Consider the following 14,460-nt stretch of genomic DNA (forward strand, 5'->3'; position numbering starts at 1 on the left):
ATGTAAGTAAACCAATCCACCAACGATCACTAACCAAAAAGTTTTTCTTTTGATTTTGAAGCGTTGATGATTATTTTTAGAATTTGGAATTTCGTATAAAAAAGAAATTGAGAAGAAGTGTTACAATAAGGTTTTGGCTATATTTTTCTAACATATGGAAGAAGATATGACTTAACTAGTAACATTATTAGCGTTCACGTCACTCATTCTGTTTACTATTAGTGTCAAATTTAATTGTAAAACTACACTGAAGCTGTTTGAAATTTTGTAGGATAAGAATAGGACGTTTGAAATATTAGGGACCAAATTAGGTATTATGTGACTTATTTCTGAAAATAAAATAGATTTTATTGACGGATATTATTTTGAACAATTCTTTTGAAGTTAAAAATTTAGAAAATAATAAAAAAGTATATTGTAATTTGTCTATTTTTTATTTATATTTATTTTTTAATTAATATTTTTTTAATACATTTTATTGTTTTTAAGAAAAGAGTTAAACGGACTAATCCGCTCTCCCGCCAACCCGCTATAAAGTAGAATGGACTAGCATTTTGAGCCTATTTTTCTTGGCAAGGAGGGTTGATCCGCCCTATTTTTGGTGCGGATCATGGTGGGACGGAACTAGGGGTGGCAAATGGACTGAAACCCACCGGACTGGCCTGCGTAATTCGTCAACAAAAGGCGGGCTCAACTAAAAATTTGAAACCACTATAATTAAAAAGCCTACCTAACCCACACCTTCTAATCTGCGGGATTTGGCAGGTTTCGGTGGGGCGGGGCAGCCTTTCCCGATGGGCCCGTCATTTTTTTGTAATTGAAGATGTTCTAAATTATAATTTAGATTATGTTCTATATTTGATTGATTAGAGACGTGAAGAGGTTTAATTATATATTTTGGACAATGTTTGTTTTATTTTTTACAATATTGGTTTTATTATTTTATTTCAAAAATTTTGGTTGATGTTTATGTTTATTATATATTTAGAATTATAAAGACTGTGAACTTAGGAATTATAATTTTTTTATGTCTTTAGAAATTATAAAGTTATTGAATAGTTGTGAAATTATATATATTGATTAATATTTAATGGTCTATCAATAAAAAATTAAAAAATTAATAATAAAAAAAGAGAATTGACGAGCTTAGCCCGCCAACCTACCGTTAGACAGGGCGGAGAGGAATTCAGGACCGTCTCACTAAGCGGGACAGTGCAGAGTGGGCTAGTCTGTTTGCCACTCCTAGGTGGGAAAGGTTACCCATTTTGCCACTCCTAGGTGGGAAGGGTTACCCATTTTGCCACCCCTACTTGAGCTGATCGAGCAGAGATTACTACATGTGAGGTGGGGGATGAGGTGGGGTGAAAGATTAGAAATAGAAATTACAATAGATCTTTATGAGCGGAGACCCCACCTATTGAGGTACGTAACTTGAGATGATATCGTGTGGGTTGTAATTTCAAACTTGTTGAATATTGAGTTAAAAATCTATTCTACAACTTCATATACCATATAACCTAGAGTAGATTGCATTAATCTTGTGATGCAATTCACCTTTTTTCTAAATTATGTTTGGACCTTCCTGAACTTCTCGTGAGTATACACATGCTGAAATTGAACTTCTATTGAGGATTTTGTATGTATGACGGTATAAAAATCTGCAGCATCCGATTCTCTCTCTCTGCTCTCTACTTCCTAGGCAATTATCGTATTGTTTGACGGATCGGATAATTGGGCTGTTGCGCATAATAAACTTGTTAAAAAAAGTATGCATGCTCTCGCTATTTTATGTGCTTCTCATCCCGGCCCAGAAGTAGTGATCAAGATCAACTGAAATCCATAAATGACAATCTTTGAAAAGCTCTAAAAAATTAAAAAATACCACTCAGAACCAAAATATGAAAGACATACAGTTTGACACCTCTACTGCAGAAGAAAAACACATAAACATCTACACACTAAAAGAAACAACATCACTTAATCCTAATAAAGACACCATTACCTAAAAGCCACTTGTTGTTCTCAAGACCCTTCATCAGAAAATCATTCCAATTCCTATCAAATGATTCTTTTGTAAAAGAGTTTCAAACAACATGACTCATCTTGTGTTCAATTTCTTCGTGTCACTTGTAGCCATTTAATTTACTTGGAATCTTCTTCATGATATGCCAAATACACCACTGATGTGTGGGCATACGAGCCTCAATAGCCCTTTTGCATCGATGCACATTGATTAGTAAGAATGCCTTTCAGTGTATTTCCTCTCATGCAACGAAGCTAACATTGAAATAACCATTTGAATGATTGAATATCCTCGTTTTTCATCAAAGCACACCCCAGAAGTGTTGATTGACCGTGGTTTTTCACCCCAACAAAAGAACCAAAAATCAGATTATACTTAAATACGACACAGAAACAAAATCATATATACACTGAAAAACTGTCTAAGTACACCAAACGTAATATCAAAATACACATAAACCAGAACAGCATATTACCTATTTATATTGAAAGTGGTATTGAATGAAATAATATCTCTAAAATACTCACAGGCAGCCCTGCTTGTTGCGTCAACCCAGAAAGCAATCTTAATTGATTGATCAACCTCAAGTTCAAGCTCGAAAAAGAAATTATGATTCTTCTCTTTCATTTTTAATAAATATTTTTCAAATTCTTTTGCATCCTCTAGTTTTGAAATATTTCACACTTCTCTCGTGATATAATTTCTCACATCTTTTTCAATAAAACTTAATTCACGATGACTCCCTGATGCTACGACAAATGATTGGTAAGTTTTGTTTGGTCTAATTTCAGCTTTCTTGTTATTCTCTATTGTACGTTGTACAAACATGCTTAATTGCATGTGTTGTTTAAGCATCACTGCTTGATTTGAATAGCACGGATGCGAATGATGTAACAAACCTTCGAAATGATCCAAACAACAATATCCTTCAATATATGTATATAAAGTCTTGCAGGACAATTAAATCCAGCTAAGGAATTTGTCTTCTCAGTTGGAGATTTGTTCAATTTCCATTTTTCCTCTCTGATACATGTAATCAATTGCTTCTTAATTTCATTTTTCTTTTTATTTGTGCCCTGAATTTTCGTAGAAAAACTTGCAAATTTAGAATAATTATTGTAGAATTTTTCATCTTCTTCAAGCGTGTTAAAAATTATTCAAACCTTTGGAACAAGCTGCTTATCAACATCGTACAGAAACTGAAAATAAATCGAAATTGGTGCAAAATAAACCATATTAAAAAACTAAAATACACCGAAATGGGGGAGGAAACAGATTCATCAAGATAATATAATCAAATTCAGAATTGATACGTTACATTAAATTCAAACCATCAACCATGAACTGTAATTTTTACAAAGAAAAATATTATTATTCACCTACAGAATCATAAACTACTAACGAATAATATTAATTAGAATTGAATCACATTTCAGTCGCTTCATTCGAATCAAAACAATAATCCACTTTGCTTTGATTCAATTGACAGTTTGAACTTGAATCATTTATTATCTTCGACAACAAAATAACTGTTCAAACCTGATTTTACAGCTTGATTTCAAAAACTTGAACGAAGAGCATTGAACTTGAACAAAGAGAACGCAGAGAACGAAGAGAACATAAAGAAGAAGGAGAAACGCAGAGATAGAATGAAACGTAGAAACACAGAAAATACTGAGAAAATTTGAAAAAGAAAATGAAATTCACTTGAAAAAGAAAGTTATATATTAGCGCATTGGGTGAAAAGTTTGTTAGAGAAAGTGGCGCATGAATTGAATTAGGTCAAACCAACTTATTTGGACTTGTTTGTTTAAATCACTTGTATATAAAAATTAATTGTTTATTTATTTTGCATCACCCGAATAATATATATTTACTATTAGCCTAAATTGTGAGTGTAATAACAATAGGGACAAATAAAAAGCATAGACTTTACAAGAAAAAAAACCATATTTAAACCACGGTAGGATATTCAACAGCTTTAAAGCTAAACTCTAATTGCTAAGCTGTTGGGACTTAAAAGATTTTTTTTTCCAATCTATTTTTCAATTAATAAACTCTGTCTATGCTATATTTACGGTACAAATTGTCCCAAACTCAGATAAAAGAGGAAGATTGTGTTAGGCCTTCAACAGCCAACATAAAAACTTAGTTGAATCTTTATGACATGGATTAAAGATGTTATTGCGCTAAAGCTATGTCGTTGTCCGGAAGCAACGCGATATATAGCTCGCATACAATGTCAAATGAGCAAGCCGCTGCATCGGTGTCCGGGTGTAGTGTTAAACGAACAAAGGTTCCCGCATTTTGTGAACGGACGAGGGTAAATAAGCTAATTCACAAAGAAAAAGGTAAAAGTAAAGGTCGGAGCGATAGAAGATTCAAATTTAGGACATGGAACATAGGCACTCTAATAGAAAAATCTATGGTGGTGGTGGATACCATGATAAGGAGGACAATCAACATCATGTGCCTACAAGAAACAAAATGGGTCAGTGCGAAGGCTAAAGAGTTGGATACCTCTAAGTTCAAACTTTGGTATACAGGAAAGGTGAAAAATAGGAATGTGGTCGGTATTATCATGGATAAGCAGTGGAAGAAGGACATAATGGATGTCAAGAGGGTAGATGATTGGATCATCTCTACCGAACTTGTGGTGGAAGGATGTACTTTTCATGTGATTAGCACTCCGCAAGTAGGTTCGAACGAGCAACACAAGATAAGGTTTTGGGAGGATCTAGAGAGTTTGGTCCAAGACATACCTTCGGAAGATAAAATTTTCTTAGGAGGTGATTTAAATGGCCATGTTAGAAGACAAGTGACTAGTGTGGAAGTCTTCACGAAAGCTATTGTTTCAAGGTGGTCAATACTGAGGGTAAAACTATTTTGAACTTTTCCTCAACCTTTGACCTTCTCATCGCAAATATATACTTTAAAAAGAGAGACGAACATCTTATAACTTATAGGAGTGGCATGACAGGCTTTCAAATCGACTTCTTCTTGTTGAGGAGAGTCGACCAAAAATTTTGCATTAATTGTAAAATTATTCCGGGAGAAAGTTTAACAACACAACATAGGATGCTCGTCATGAATTTTTGAGTTGAGCGAAAATTGAAGAAAAGACATCATATGAAGAACCCAATGACTAGGTGCTAGAGGATGAAAGGTGAGGAATAAAGAAGCTTCCTAAGACGGGTAGGAGAAGAGGCAAAGTGGGAAGGAGATGGAAGCGCGGATGAGATGTGGAAAGAGATGGCAGAAGTTATTAGAAAAACAGCAAAAGAAGTTTTGGTGAATCTAGAGGGATAGGACCAAGGGACAAGTAGTCCTAGTGGTGGAATGCGAGTGTACAAGAAAAGATAAAGACAAAAAGGAAGTGCTTTAAAGAGTGGTCATTGTACCGCAATGCAGATAATTACGAAAAATATAAGGCAGTTAAGAAAGAGATAAAAGTGGTTGTAAGTGAAGCAAGAACAAGAGCATATGAAAGTCTCTACTAGTATTTAGGCACGAAGGAAGGAGAAAAATGTATATATAGAATCGCAAAGAGCCGTGAAAGAAAAATGAGCGACTTAGATCAGGTTAAGTGCATAAAGGAAAAAGGTTTTGGCTCAAGATGAGAAAATCAATGAAAGGTGGAAGAGCTATTTCTACGAGTTATTTAATGAAGGACATACTTCTGAGTCTTGGTCGGATATGCACATGGGAAGAAGACCAAAATTTTGACTACTATCGAAGGATTCGAGACTTCAAGGTAAAAAAAGGCTCTAAAGCGGATGAAAAATGGCAGGGTAGTACGACCCGATAATATTCTGATTGAAGTTTAGAAGGGCCTTGGAGAGAAAGACATCAGTTGGTTAACCAAACTTTTTAATGAGATTTTAACGTAAAAAAACGATGTTATATGAGTGAAGAAAGAGAACACTGGTATCTATCTACAAGAATAAGGGGGTTATACAGGGTTGTAGAAAAACTCATGAGTCATACCATGAAGTTATGGAAAAGAGTGATAGAACGGAGGCTGAGACAAGAGACACAGGTAACAGAGCACTAATTTGGTTTTATACCAGGAAGATCCACCACTGCTGCTACATACCTGTTAAGAAGGATGATGAAGAGGTTTCATAGTAATAAAATGATCTACATATGGTATTTATTGATTTAGAAAAAGCGTATGTAGGGTGCCAAGAGATGCCTTATGAAAGGTTTTGGAAAGGAAGAGAGTAAAGATCGATATATTCGTGCAATTAAAGACATAGATGATGGGGCTACAACTAGTGTGAAGATTCAAGGTAGTGTGACAAAAGAATTTCCTATTGGTATAGGATTACAGCATGGTGCATGCTTTTTGCTGAGGATATCGTCCTTATGGGAGAGTCAAGGGAAGACCTAAATAAGAAGTTGGATCTATGGAGAGAAGCTCTAGAAGTGTATGGTCTACGCATAAGCCATAGCAAGACGGAATATATGGAATGTAAGTTCGGCTGCCGAAGGGTCTCTAATATAAAGGTGAAGATTGGAAAAACATCCTACAATATGTTAGAAGTTTTAATTATCTTGGGTACATCATACAGGATAATAGAGAGATTGAACATGATGTAAATCATAGCAAGCAGGTTGGTCAAAATGGCGGAGTATGTCTAGTTTTAGATGTGACAAAAAAGTGTCTTTAAAACTTAAAGGTAAATTCTATCGCACTGCTATCAGACCGGCTATACTTTATGGTACAAAGTGTTGGGCGGTCGAAAGGGAGCACGAACATAAGTTAAATGTGGCAAAGATGAAGATGTTGAGATGGATGAGTGGTTATACGCGATTGGATAGAATAAGGAATGAAGATATAAGAGAAAGAGTTGGGGAGCACAAATTGTTGAAAAGATGGTAAAATCACGTCTCAGGTGGTTTGGACATGTGAGAAAAAGACCAACAGAGCACTCAGTCAAGAGGATAGATGATGAGATGGAAGATGGACAAATGGTAAAAGACAGAGGAAGATCATCCATGAGGTGGTCAAACGAGATCTATATGTAAATGGTCTTTCTGTAAACATAATACATGATAGAATTCAATAGCGTCTTTTGATCCATGTAACTAACCCCACCTAGTGGAACAAAACTTTGTTATTGTTGTTGTATTTTTTATTTTTCAATCAATAGTTCAACTGTATTATTATTCATGGGAATTTCGTCGCTTTTTAATTTGAATATGGAAGGAAAGAAGGTGTTGGACTCGCATATAGGGAAGAGAGGTGCTTCACCTCGTTGTGGGATCAGAGGAACCAGAACTCGGACCCTGCGAGTTGTGTTCCTGAAAACGGACAGTCCGAGTTGCGTTTTGCTCAACAAATTTAGTCAGAACAAGCAAAATGGAGGGTCCGAATTGCGTGTTTCATATTTTAAATTCCATCAGCTGCAAATCGGACCATGCGATTTGTGAAGCAAAATTTCATTTCCAAAGAACTCACATGGTCCGAGTTATTTTACCTTTGGCTCAAAAAAATATGTCCTACATTTTTGTCTTGTACACCATAACTCCACATCTGGGAATAGCACACACAAGCCTTCCATATCCATAAAATTGAGTCGAATTTCGTCTTTGATTTCTTTTTTCTTTTCTTTGCTCCTTTTGTTTAATTTAAAATACTCCATTTATCAATTAAATCGGAAATTTCTCCGTTTTGGTGCATGACTCATCAGTCTAATAAAGACTTTAGGGAAAGGAAATTACAATTGCTTGAATGAGAGTTTTGCTTGATCAATCTAAATAATGGCGTCGAGCAGGAATCCAAAAAAAAATAATCACCAATTTTGGTTTCTAATTCTGCATGTTTAGTTCAACACAAATTCAAGTCAGACTGCAATTTGGATCATTTTCATTTCATGTCAGCATTGCTCACCAAAAATCATAAATGCAGCAAAGACCAAAAGTGTTTGATCACAAAAGAGAACAGGAATGAAACAGGAATAGCTAGGCTTCCTGCATCATATGGATATGATACAGCTAAATAAATGATTACACCCCTGGATATGTTAAGCGTTTCTATTCAAGTAATCACCAGGGAAATCTGCACATTGCATACAAGAATAAATGAGAAGAAAAAGCTTTACTTAACTCCTGCTAGGAAACCATATCACCAATTTTGGAATTCAATTCTCTACCGCAATGCTTGCCTATTTGTTCAGCTCAAAATGAAAGCATTAGTGCATTGTACAGCATTCAGGTACCAAATCATACACACCGAATCCTTTCATGCTTTCCCTCAAGCACTATGCGAACTGGAATCAACGAATGCATAATAACAGTGTTTGATCAGTCTCATATTAAGGAGGAAAGCGTTCAACATCCATTGAAGGTAAAATCGATTGCGAAGATCTCATTCCTCTAAGCAAACTCTTGGCTGTTTCTCTCTCCTGTAAAACAGATTTAGATCAACCAATCATCAAATAACTAAACAATTAAGTAAAATTGACATTTTAGATTCTTGATAATTGGTGAAAATGTTAACTTACCGGGCCACTATAATCCAGAAGACGTGTACAGTATACCTCTGCTTCTTCAAATCTATCCTGCAATTTGTAATATCTTGCAAGATAGAGCAAAGCCTCAACCATGTTAGGTCCTTCCCTTTCTTCATCTTCCATCCTCTCTAAATCCTTTTTGTAGTAAGATGCTGCCTCTTCAGGGTGGCCCAGCTCCGCATGTAGCTTTGCTAGCTGGTATAAAGCAATTGCTTCTCGGTCATTACAAGCTGCAGCTCTTTTATAACACTTAATTGCCTCATCAAGCATGCGGAGCTGTTCGGTTTCATAACATTGAGCCATTGCAATCCACAACCGAGAATCATTCGGCTGTAAGAACACAGATTTTTGGAAGTAATGAAGCGCATAGAATGGCATACCCATCATCTCGTAAGCTTGTCCCAGCCCATACCAGGCACGATAATCACATGGGTCTACGTCTACAGCGCGGCGATATGCATCCACTGCAGCAGGAGTATTTTTCATCTCAACGAACTCATGGCCCATGAGTGTCCAAGCAGACAAATAATTTTTGTTCAATTTAAGGGCTCTCCTGAAATACATAACAGACTTCTCATGCTGCCCCTTTAAACTGTAATAATTCCCAATGATACAACATGATTCAGGCCTGTATTTATCAGTCATGAATACTCTATGAGCCAGGTAGCTTAAAGCAGAGAAGGACTCCTTAGCATAAAGTACGTTAGAATACATATCCATGTCTTCAACCCTGTAAGGGTCACTGCGCATAAGTTCTTCAAATAATGCTTCAACTTGGTCAAATTCCCTCAAACTGTACTGTGCTTTAGCAATTTGGGCCTGTATGTAATTACTATTTCCAAAGGTTCCTAGTAGGTATTCATACTTCGACAGAGATTCATTGTGCATCCTTAATTCTTGGTAAGCACTGGCAAGGAAGAAATCCTTCATCCAATGACTATTGAGATTAACAGTGTTCAATATATCAATTGTACTACATAGGGATCGCAACTCAGTCCAAGCATTCCAATTCCAGGGGTAGCTATTCACGGATTCCACAAGAACCGTACGTGCCAAATTCTCACTACCTTTTTGTTTGAGCACAAGGCCATATAAGTACAAACCAAAAGGATCAATCGTACCATTCTTGCAAAGCATTGACAACTCCCTCTCCAAGGAAACCAATTCACGATTCACAGAATCACTCTTACCTAGAGGTCCCTCAAGTTCTATCATCTCTTCCTCTTTTCGCTTTTCTCCTGCCTTTAGGAAGCAGAAAACATGTAAGACATTACACATGGTTCTAAACTATTATCAGTTCTTTCAATTAATGGCACACACAATTAAAAACATGTAACAAACGTGCAACACATTATTTATAAATTATGCTGATAGTAACAAGTGTTCTAATAGCACATGAGCAACAGCTTGTCTGTATTTTTCAAATAAAATTCCTTACATAGAAGTCTTTAGCACAACAGGAGGTGAAATCTAATAATAAACTAATTGGCAGGAGAGCTTCACTTCAAAATGGGGTCTTTGTCTCAGAGAGACCCGAAGTTGGTTAAGAAAGCAAGTAAAAAATATGGAAAAGATATCAGTAGGAAGTTGATTACTAAATTTGGCTTTTAGTTTGAATTTGCATAACGAGAGAAAATTTTACAATTTTTCATCACCAAGCCACATAGGTTAAAATAATTAACAGATACATTACTCTCTAGCATGCAGTTAAACTATTACGATCTCATTCCTTTTTTTATTAAGTTATTCCTTTGGAAAAGAAGGCTTTTTGGTCCCTTATGGTTATCTAATTTTTCAATTTGATCCCATATGTTTCAATCAATATTAATTGGCTCCAAATTATTATTCAATAAAAAAAAATTAGAAATGATTACATGGAACAGACAGTGTTAACGTAGCACACATGTGGACTTGATGTGGATTATGCCCTGTTAGTAGTTTCCATAAATTATGAACTGAGACTAAATTGAAAAAATAATTGAAACATAACATATTAAATCTAGAAAAGAAAACGGAAAACCATATTGAAAACAAAGCCTACTTTGCATATCTTTTTGGTATAAAACTAAGGCTATATCTATATCTAAAATCAGTTCCATTCACGAAAGATAATGTTGAATGGAAGCACATGCACCAAAATGAATAAAGAATCAAATTAATCTTCAACTTCATGATGAGATATTTTATTCAATGAAATCAAAGCACCAAAATTGATACTGAGGGTGTGTACTGGGAGCAACATAAAATAGCAGGGAAAAAAATATAATCAATAAATCTTGCTTAAACCTTTTACAAACCACTCTCCAACCCAAATAATTAAACTTCAAATTCTAACATAAGATGTTTAGGATGAGGATTTTCACTCACGTACTTTGCAAATTTTGGACTCACCATAGCTTTTATTGCACTAAATACTCAAACAGATGCTGCCCTGACATTTTTAAAAAAGGTAAAACTAAAACACAAATAGAGAAATCATCAAGGGCAAAGAGCCAAAGCAACAAGATTGCTTTCCATATTTTGGCAAGAATTGCTGTGTTTCAGAAATCTTTGCATTTTGCAACAGCCAACCTCATCAAAGAGAAGGCTCAAGAACTAATTGTTGGGGTTTAGCTGAAAGAGAAAACACATCCCCTACTTCCCGCAATAGAGAATGTAATAACGCGACTATAACTAACACATGTTGGACAATGCTACAGTACATTCACATCTACCGCCTATTAATTACAATTTCATCAATAGGTAACTGACAAATATTCACATCTAGCGCATAAATGAGGGTGCGTTTATTTCAGCTCTATCTCAAAAAATAAACTATTTTTACTCAAAAATCAATTTCATCTTGCTAGGACACTTTTTAGCAATAAATAAGAAACTTGAATTTAGCTACATCCTTGTTTAAAAAACTAAACACAGTAGTCTCAAATTAAAGTCAGTTTTCAGCTGCTTCTCCTTTTTTTTTCAGTTATGGAAAGAAATCAAACTGTAAAATCACACCTTTGAGAATCAGAAAGCAAAAGCACCCACCCAGAAACACCTTCCAACTCCAACCACAATAGATTATTATGCTAATCAAACAAGCTAGCAGACAGATAGGAATAACATGCTTTCTATCCTTTTATCTCCATTATACCAATACAGTTTACTAAATGAATAAAAAATAAAACTTAAATCCCACCAATCAATATGAACTTTGAAGATGACTGACCAGATACAAGGCATAACAGCGCAAGAAGACGGATTTCCTGCTGGTCTGATCGCGAAGAACATGGGCGGCCCTCTTGTACTCACGGCAATCAAAATATGACTTGGCAAGAAGGTAAAAATCACCATCTACAAGCTCGTCCTCCTCCATAACAGGCGTGGCGACGTACGAGACGCCGGCGATGGGAGTGGCAGCGATCTCATGGGTGCGGTACTTGCGGCGAATGCTGGAGCTGCCGCGCTGGAATCTGGTGTTGGAAGGAGTGAACTTGGCGGGGTCTTGCTCGATACCAACCAACTGTTCTGCTGCCCTGCAAACACAAAGTTTCATCAAACGACGGCGTTTTTGAAGTTCAATGCTTGATTATTGAAGTTGGAATTTTTAGGGTTTTAGGAGGGAGCAAGAAAAGGAAGAAGAAGAAGAAGGAGGTACCATTTGGAAGCAGTGTACAAACAACGGTCGCTGAGTTGGCGAATGGCGATGCGGAGTTCGCTTCTGCAGCTCTCTTTGGAGCTCATCGATTCGGTGGCTTCACCCACTTCACACTCGCACCCGCCCTCTGGATTTTGAAAATTGCTGTTTCTCACACTCACTCTCACTCTCGCTCTCTTTTTCTGACGCCTTCCCCTAACTCCTCTCGGCTTCAGCGTGTTTTAATCAAGGTTCTGAGAACCGGACCGGTCATTGAAATTAAAAAGATCAAAAGTACATTAGCAACTCTAAAACAGCAACACTAGTGTATTGTCGAACAACAACAATGAAACAGCAACACATTATAAAACACTAAAACAGCAACACTAGTCCATTATCAAAACACTAAAACAGCAACACCAGTACATTAGCAACATCATTCAGCAAGGCAGTGATGACACTAAACTAAACACTAAAAACAGCAAAATCAGTAAATTATACTACATATCAGAAGTTCAAAACAGAGCATTCAGTAACCAAGCATTAGCATTAGCAAGGAAGTGATGATACTAAATTAAACTGAGCATTAGCAAGGCAGTGATGAGTGATGACACTAAATTAAACACTAAACAGCAAAATCAGTACATTATACAACATATCAAAGGTTCAAAACAGAGTATTCAGTAACCAAGCATTAGCATTAGTAAGGCAGTGATGACACTAAATTAAACAGACCATTAGCAAGGAGGTGTTGACACTAAATTAAACACTAAAAACAACAAAATCAGGACATTATACAACATATCAAAAGTTCAAAACAGAGCATTCAGTAACCAAGCATTAGCATTAGCATTATCAAGGCAGTGATGACACTAAATTAGATAGGCAAATTATTATTTCAATGAATAAAAAGAGCAACTAATTATGGAAGAGAAAAAGAACATGAATATATGATTACATGAAATGAAATGAGGAAACAATTGAACTGATAAGAAGTTGTGATAGATGAGTGATTTTTGAAAGAAAAAAGAGAGTGACCATTAGCATCTGAGCTACCAATTGTTTGAACAAGACCCAAGCACAAAGTAAATGTGCAACCAGAGACAGATACTTCATGTAAAATTGAACAGATATCCATAGACTCAAGTCTGCAGGTTCCATTAATAAAAATTGAACAGATATTATTTGTTGGTAAAGCTCCTTCTATGGTTGGCTCATAACTATCAGGTTCTGGAAACATTACTTCTTGCTTCAAGATTTCAGGATGCTAGCAATCAACATCTTCGGAGATACTAAACATATAGGAGCCAGAAATCAAATAGTCCTTAAAAAATAACATGAAAAACAGCAAAAACATGAAAAACAGGAACTCAGAAAACAAATAGCAACAATCAAGAACAATAAGAATAAATACAGCAGTGAACAAACATCACCAATCAAAAACCATGAACAAACAGCAACAATCAGCAACAACAATAAACACAACACTGAACAATTAAATAAAAAAAATACATCTGAACAACAAAAACAGTTCCATAATTACTGTAAAATAAAATAATCTAAATTGCTCATAACAGAAAAACCTAAGAAAATCATTACTCATAACAGGAACAGCTCAATCATGTTCAATAATACTCATTACTCATCATCAGTAATAAAAACAAGTCTGCAATTAAATAATTGATCATGAACGAACAAACTAAATTAAATTGATTCAGGAAACTAAGAAAACTCAAAACAGATAAGCAAGAAATTACTTAAAAAAAAACCATGAACAACACAGAGATTCAGCATTTCAGATGAGGGAGAGGGAGCTCAGATCAGGGCTGAGCACTGGCGTAAGCTCAGCCAAAACAGAGGCCGAAGCGTGGTGAAACTGGTGATAACAGCAGGCTGGAGCAAAAACAAGGGCTTGAGGCAAGCTCGACCAAGCGACGAAGAGGGAGCACCGTGGCGGAAGCACGGCAATACAGAGGCGGTGGAAGCTCAGAACAGACGCGAAGCTCAAAACTGACGGGAAAGCGAGGCGAGCAGACGCGTTTCGACGACCATGGGTGCAGTGCGGACGGCGGCCGCGCAGATCGTGATGGCGGCGGTAGCGCGGTGGCAGTGACACAGCTTGAAGAAGAAAGTGGCTTTGGAGGCTAGGTTTTGTTGAGAGAAAGGAACTAGGAAGCAGATGCGGTGAGTGAGAGAGACGGAGAGGGAGTGGGTCAGGGAGGGTCTTTTAACCGGCCGGTCCGGTCTGATTTTCAGAACATTGGTTTTAATCCAAAGGTTTTTTAATTAAAAAACAATAATTT

The 14,460-nt window shown here is 36.3% G+C and overlaps 1 protein-coding gene across 1 annotated transcript; it reads right to left on the minus strand.

Annotated features, from left to right (window-relative positions):
* Positions 1–7,872: 7,872 nt before the first annotated feature.
* LOC107458476 (anaphase-promoting complex subunit 8) lies at positions 7,873–12,430 on the minus strand. Its single transcript, XM_016076683.3, has 4 exons — positions 12,179–12,430; positions 11,750–12,056; positions 8,533–9,783; positions 7,873–8,433 (listed from the first exon to the last, which is right to left on the minus strand). Exons 1-4 carry the CDS (start codon positions 12,262–12,264, stop codon positions 8,344–8,346), a joined length of 1,734 nt encoding a protein of 577 aa, XP_015932169.1. The 5' UTR covers positions 12,265–12,430; the 3' UTR covers positions 7,873–8,343.
* Between the last annotated feature and the right edge of the window lie 2,030 nt (positions 12,431–14,460).

The sequence above is a fragment of the Arachis duranensis genome, chromosome 7, assembly GCF_000817695.3.
Source record: "Arachis duranensis cultivar V14167 chromosome 7, aradu.V14167.gnm2.J7QH, whole genome shotgun sequence".
Lineage (NCBI taxonomy): Eukaryota > Viridiplantae > Streptophyta > Magnoliopsida > Fabales > Fabaceae > Arachis > Arachis duranensis.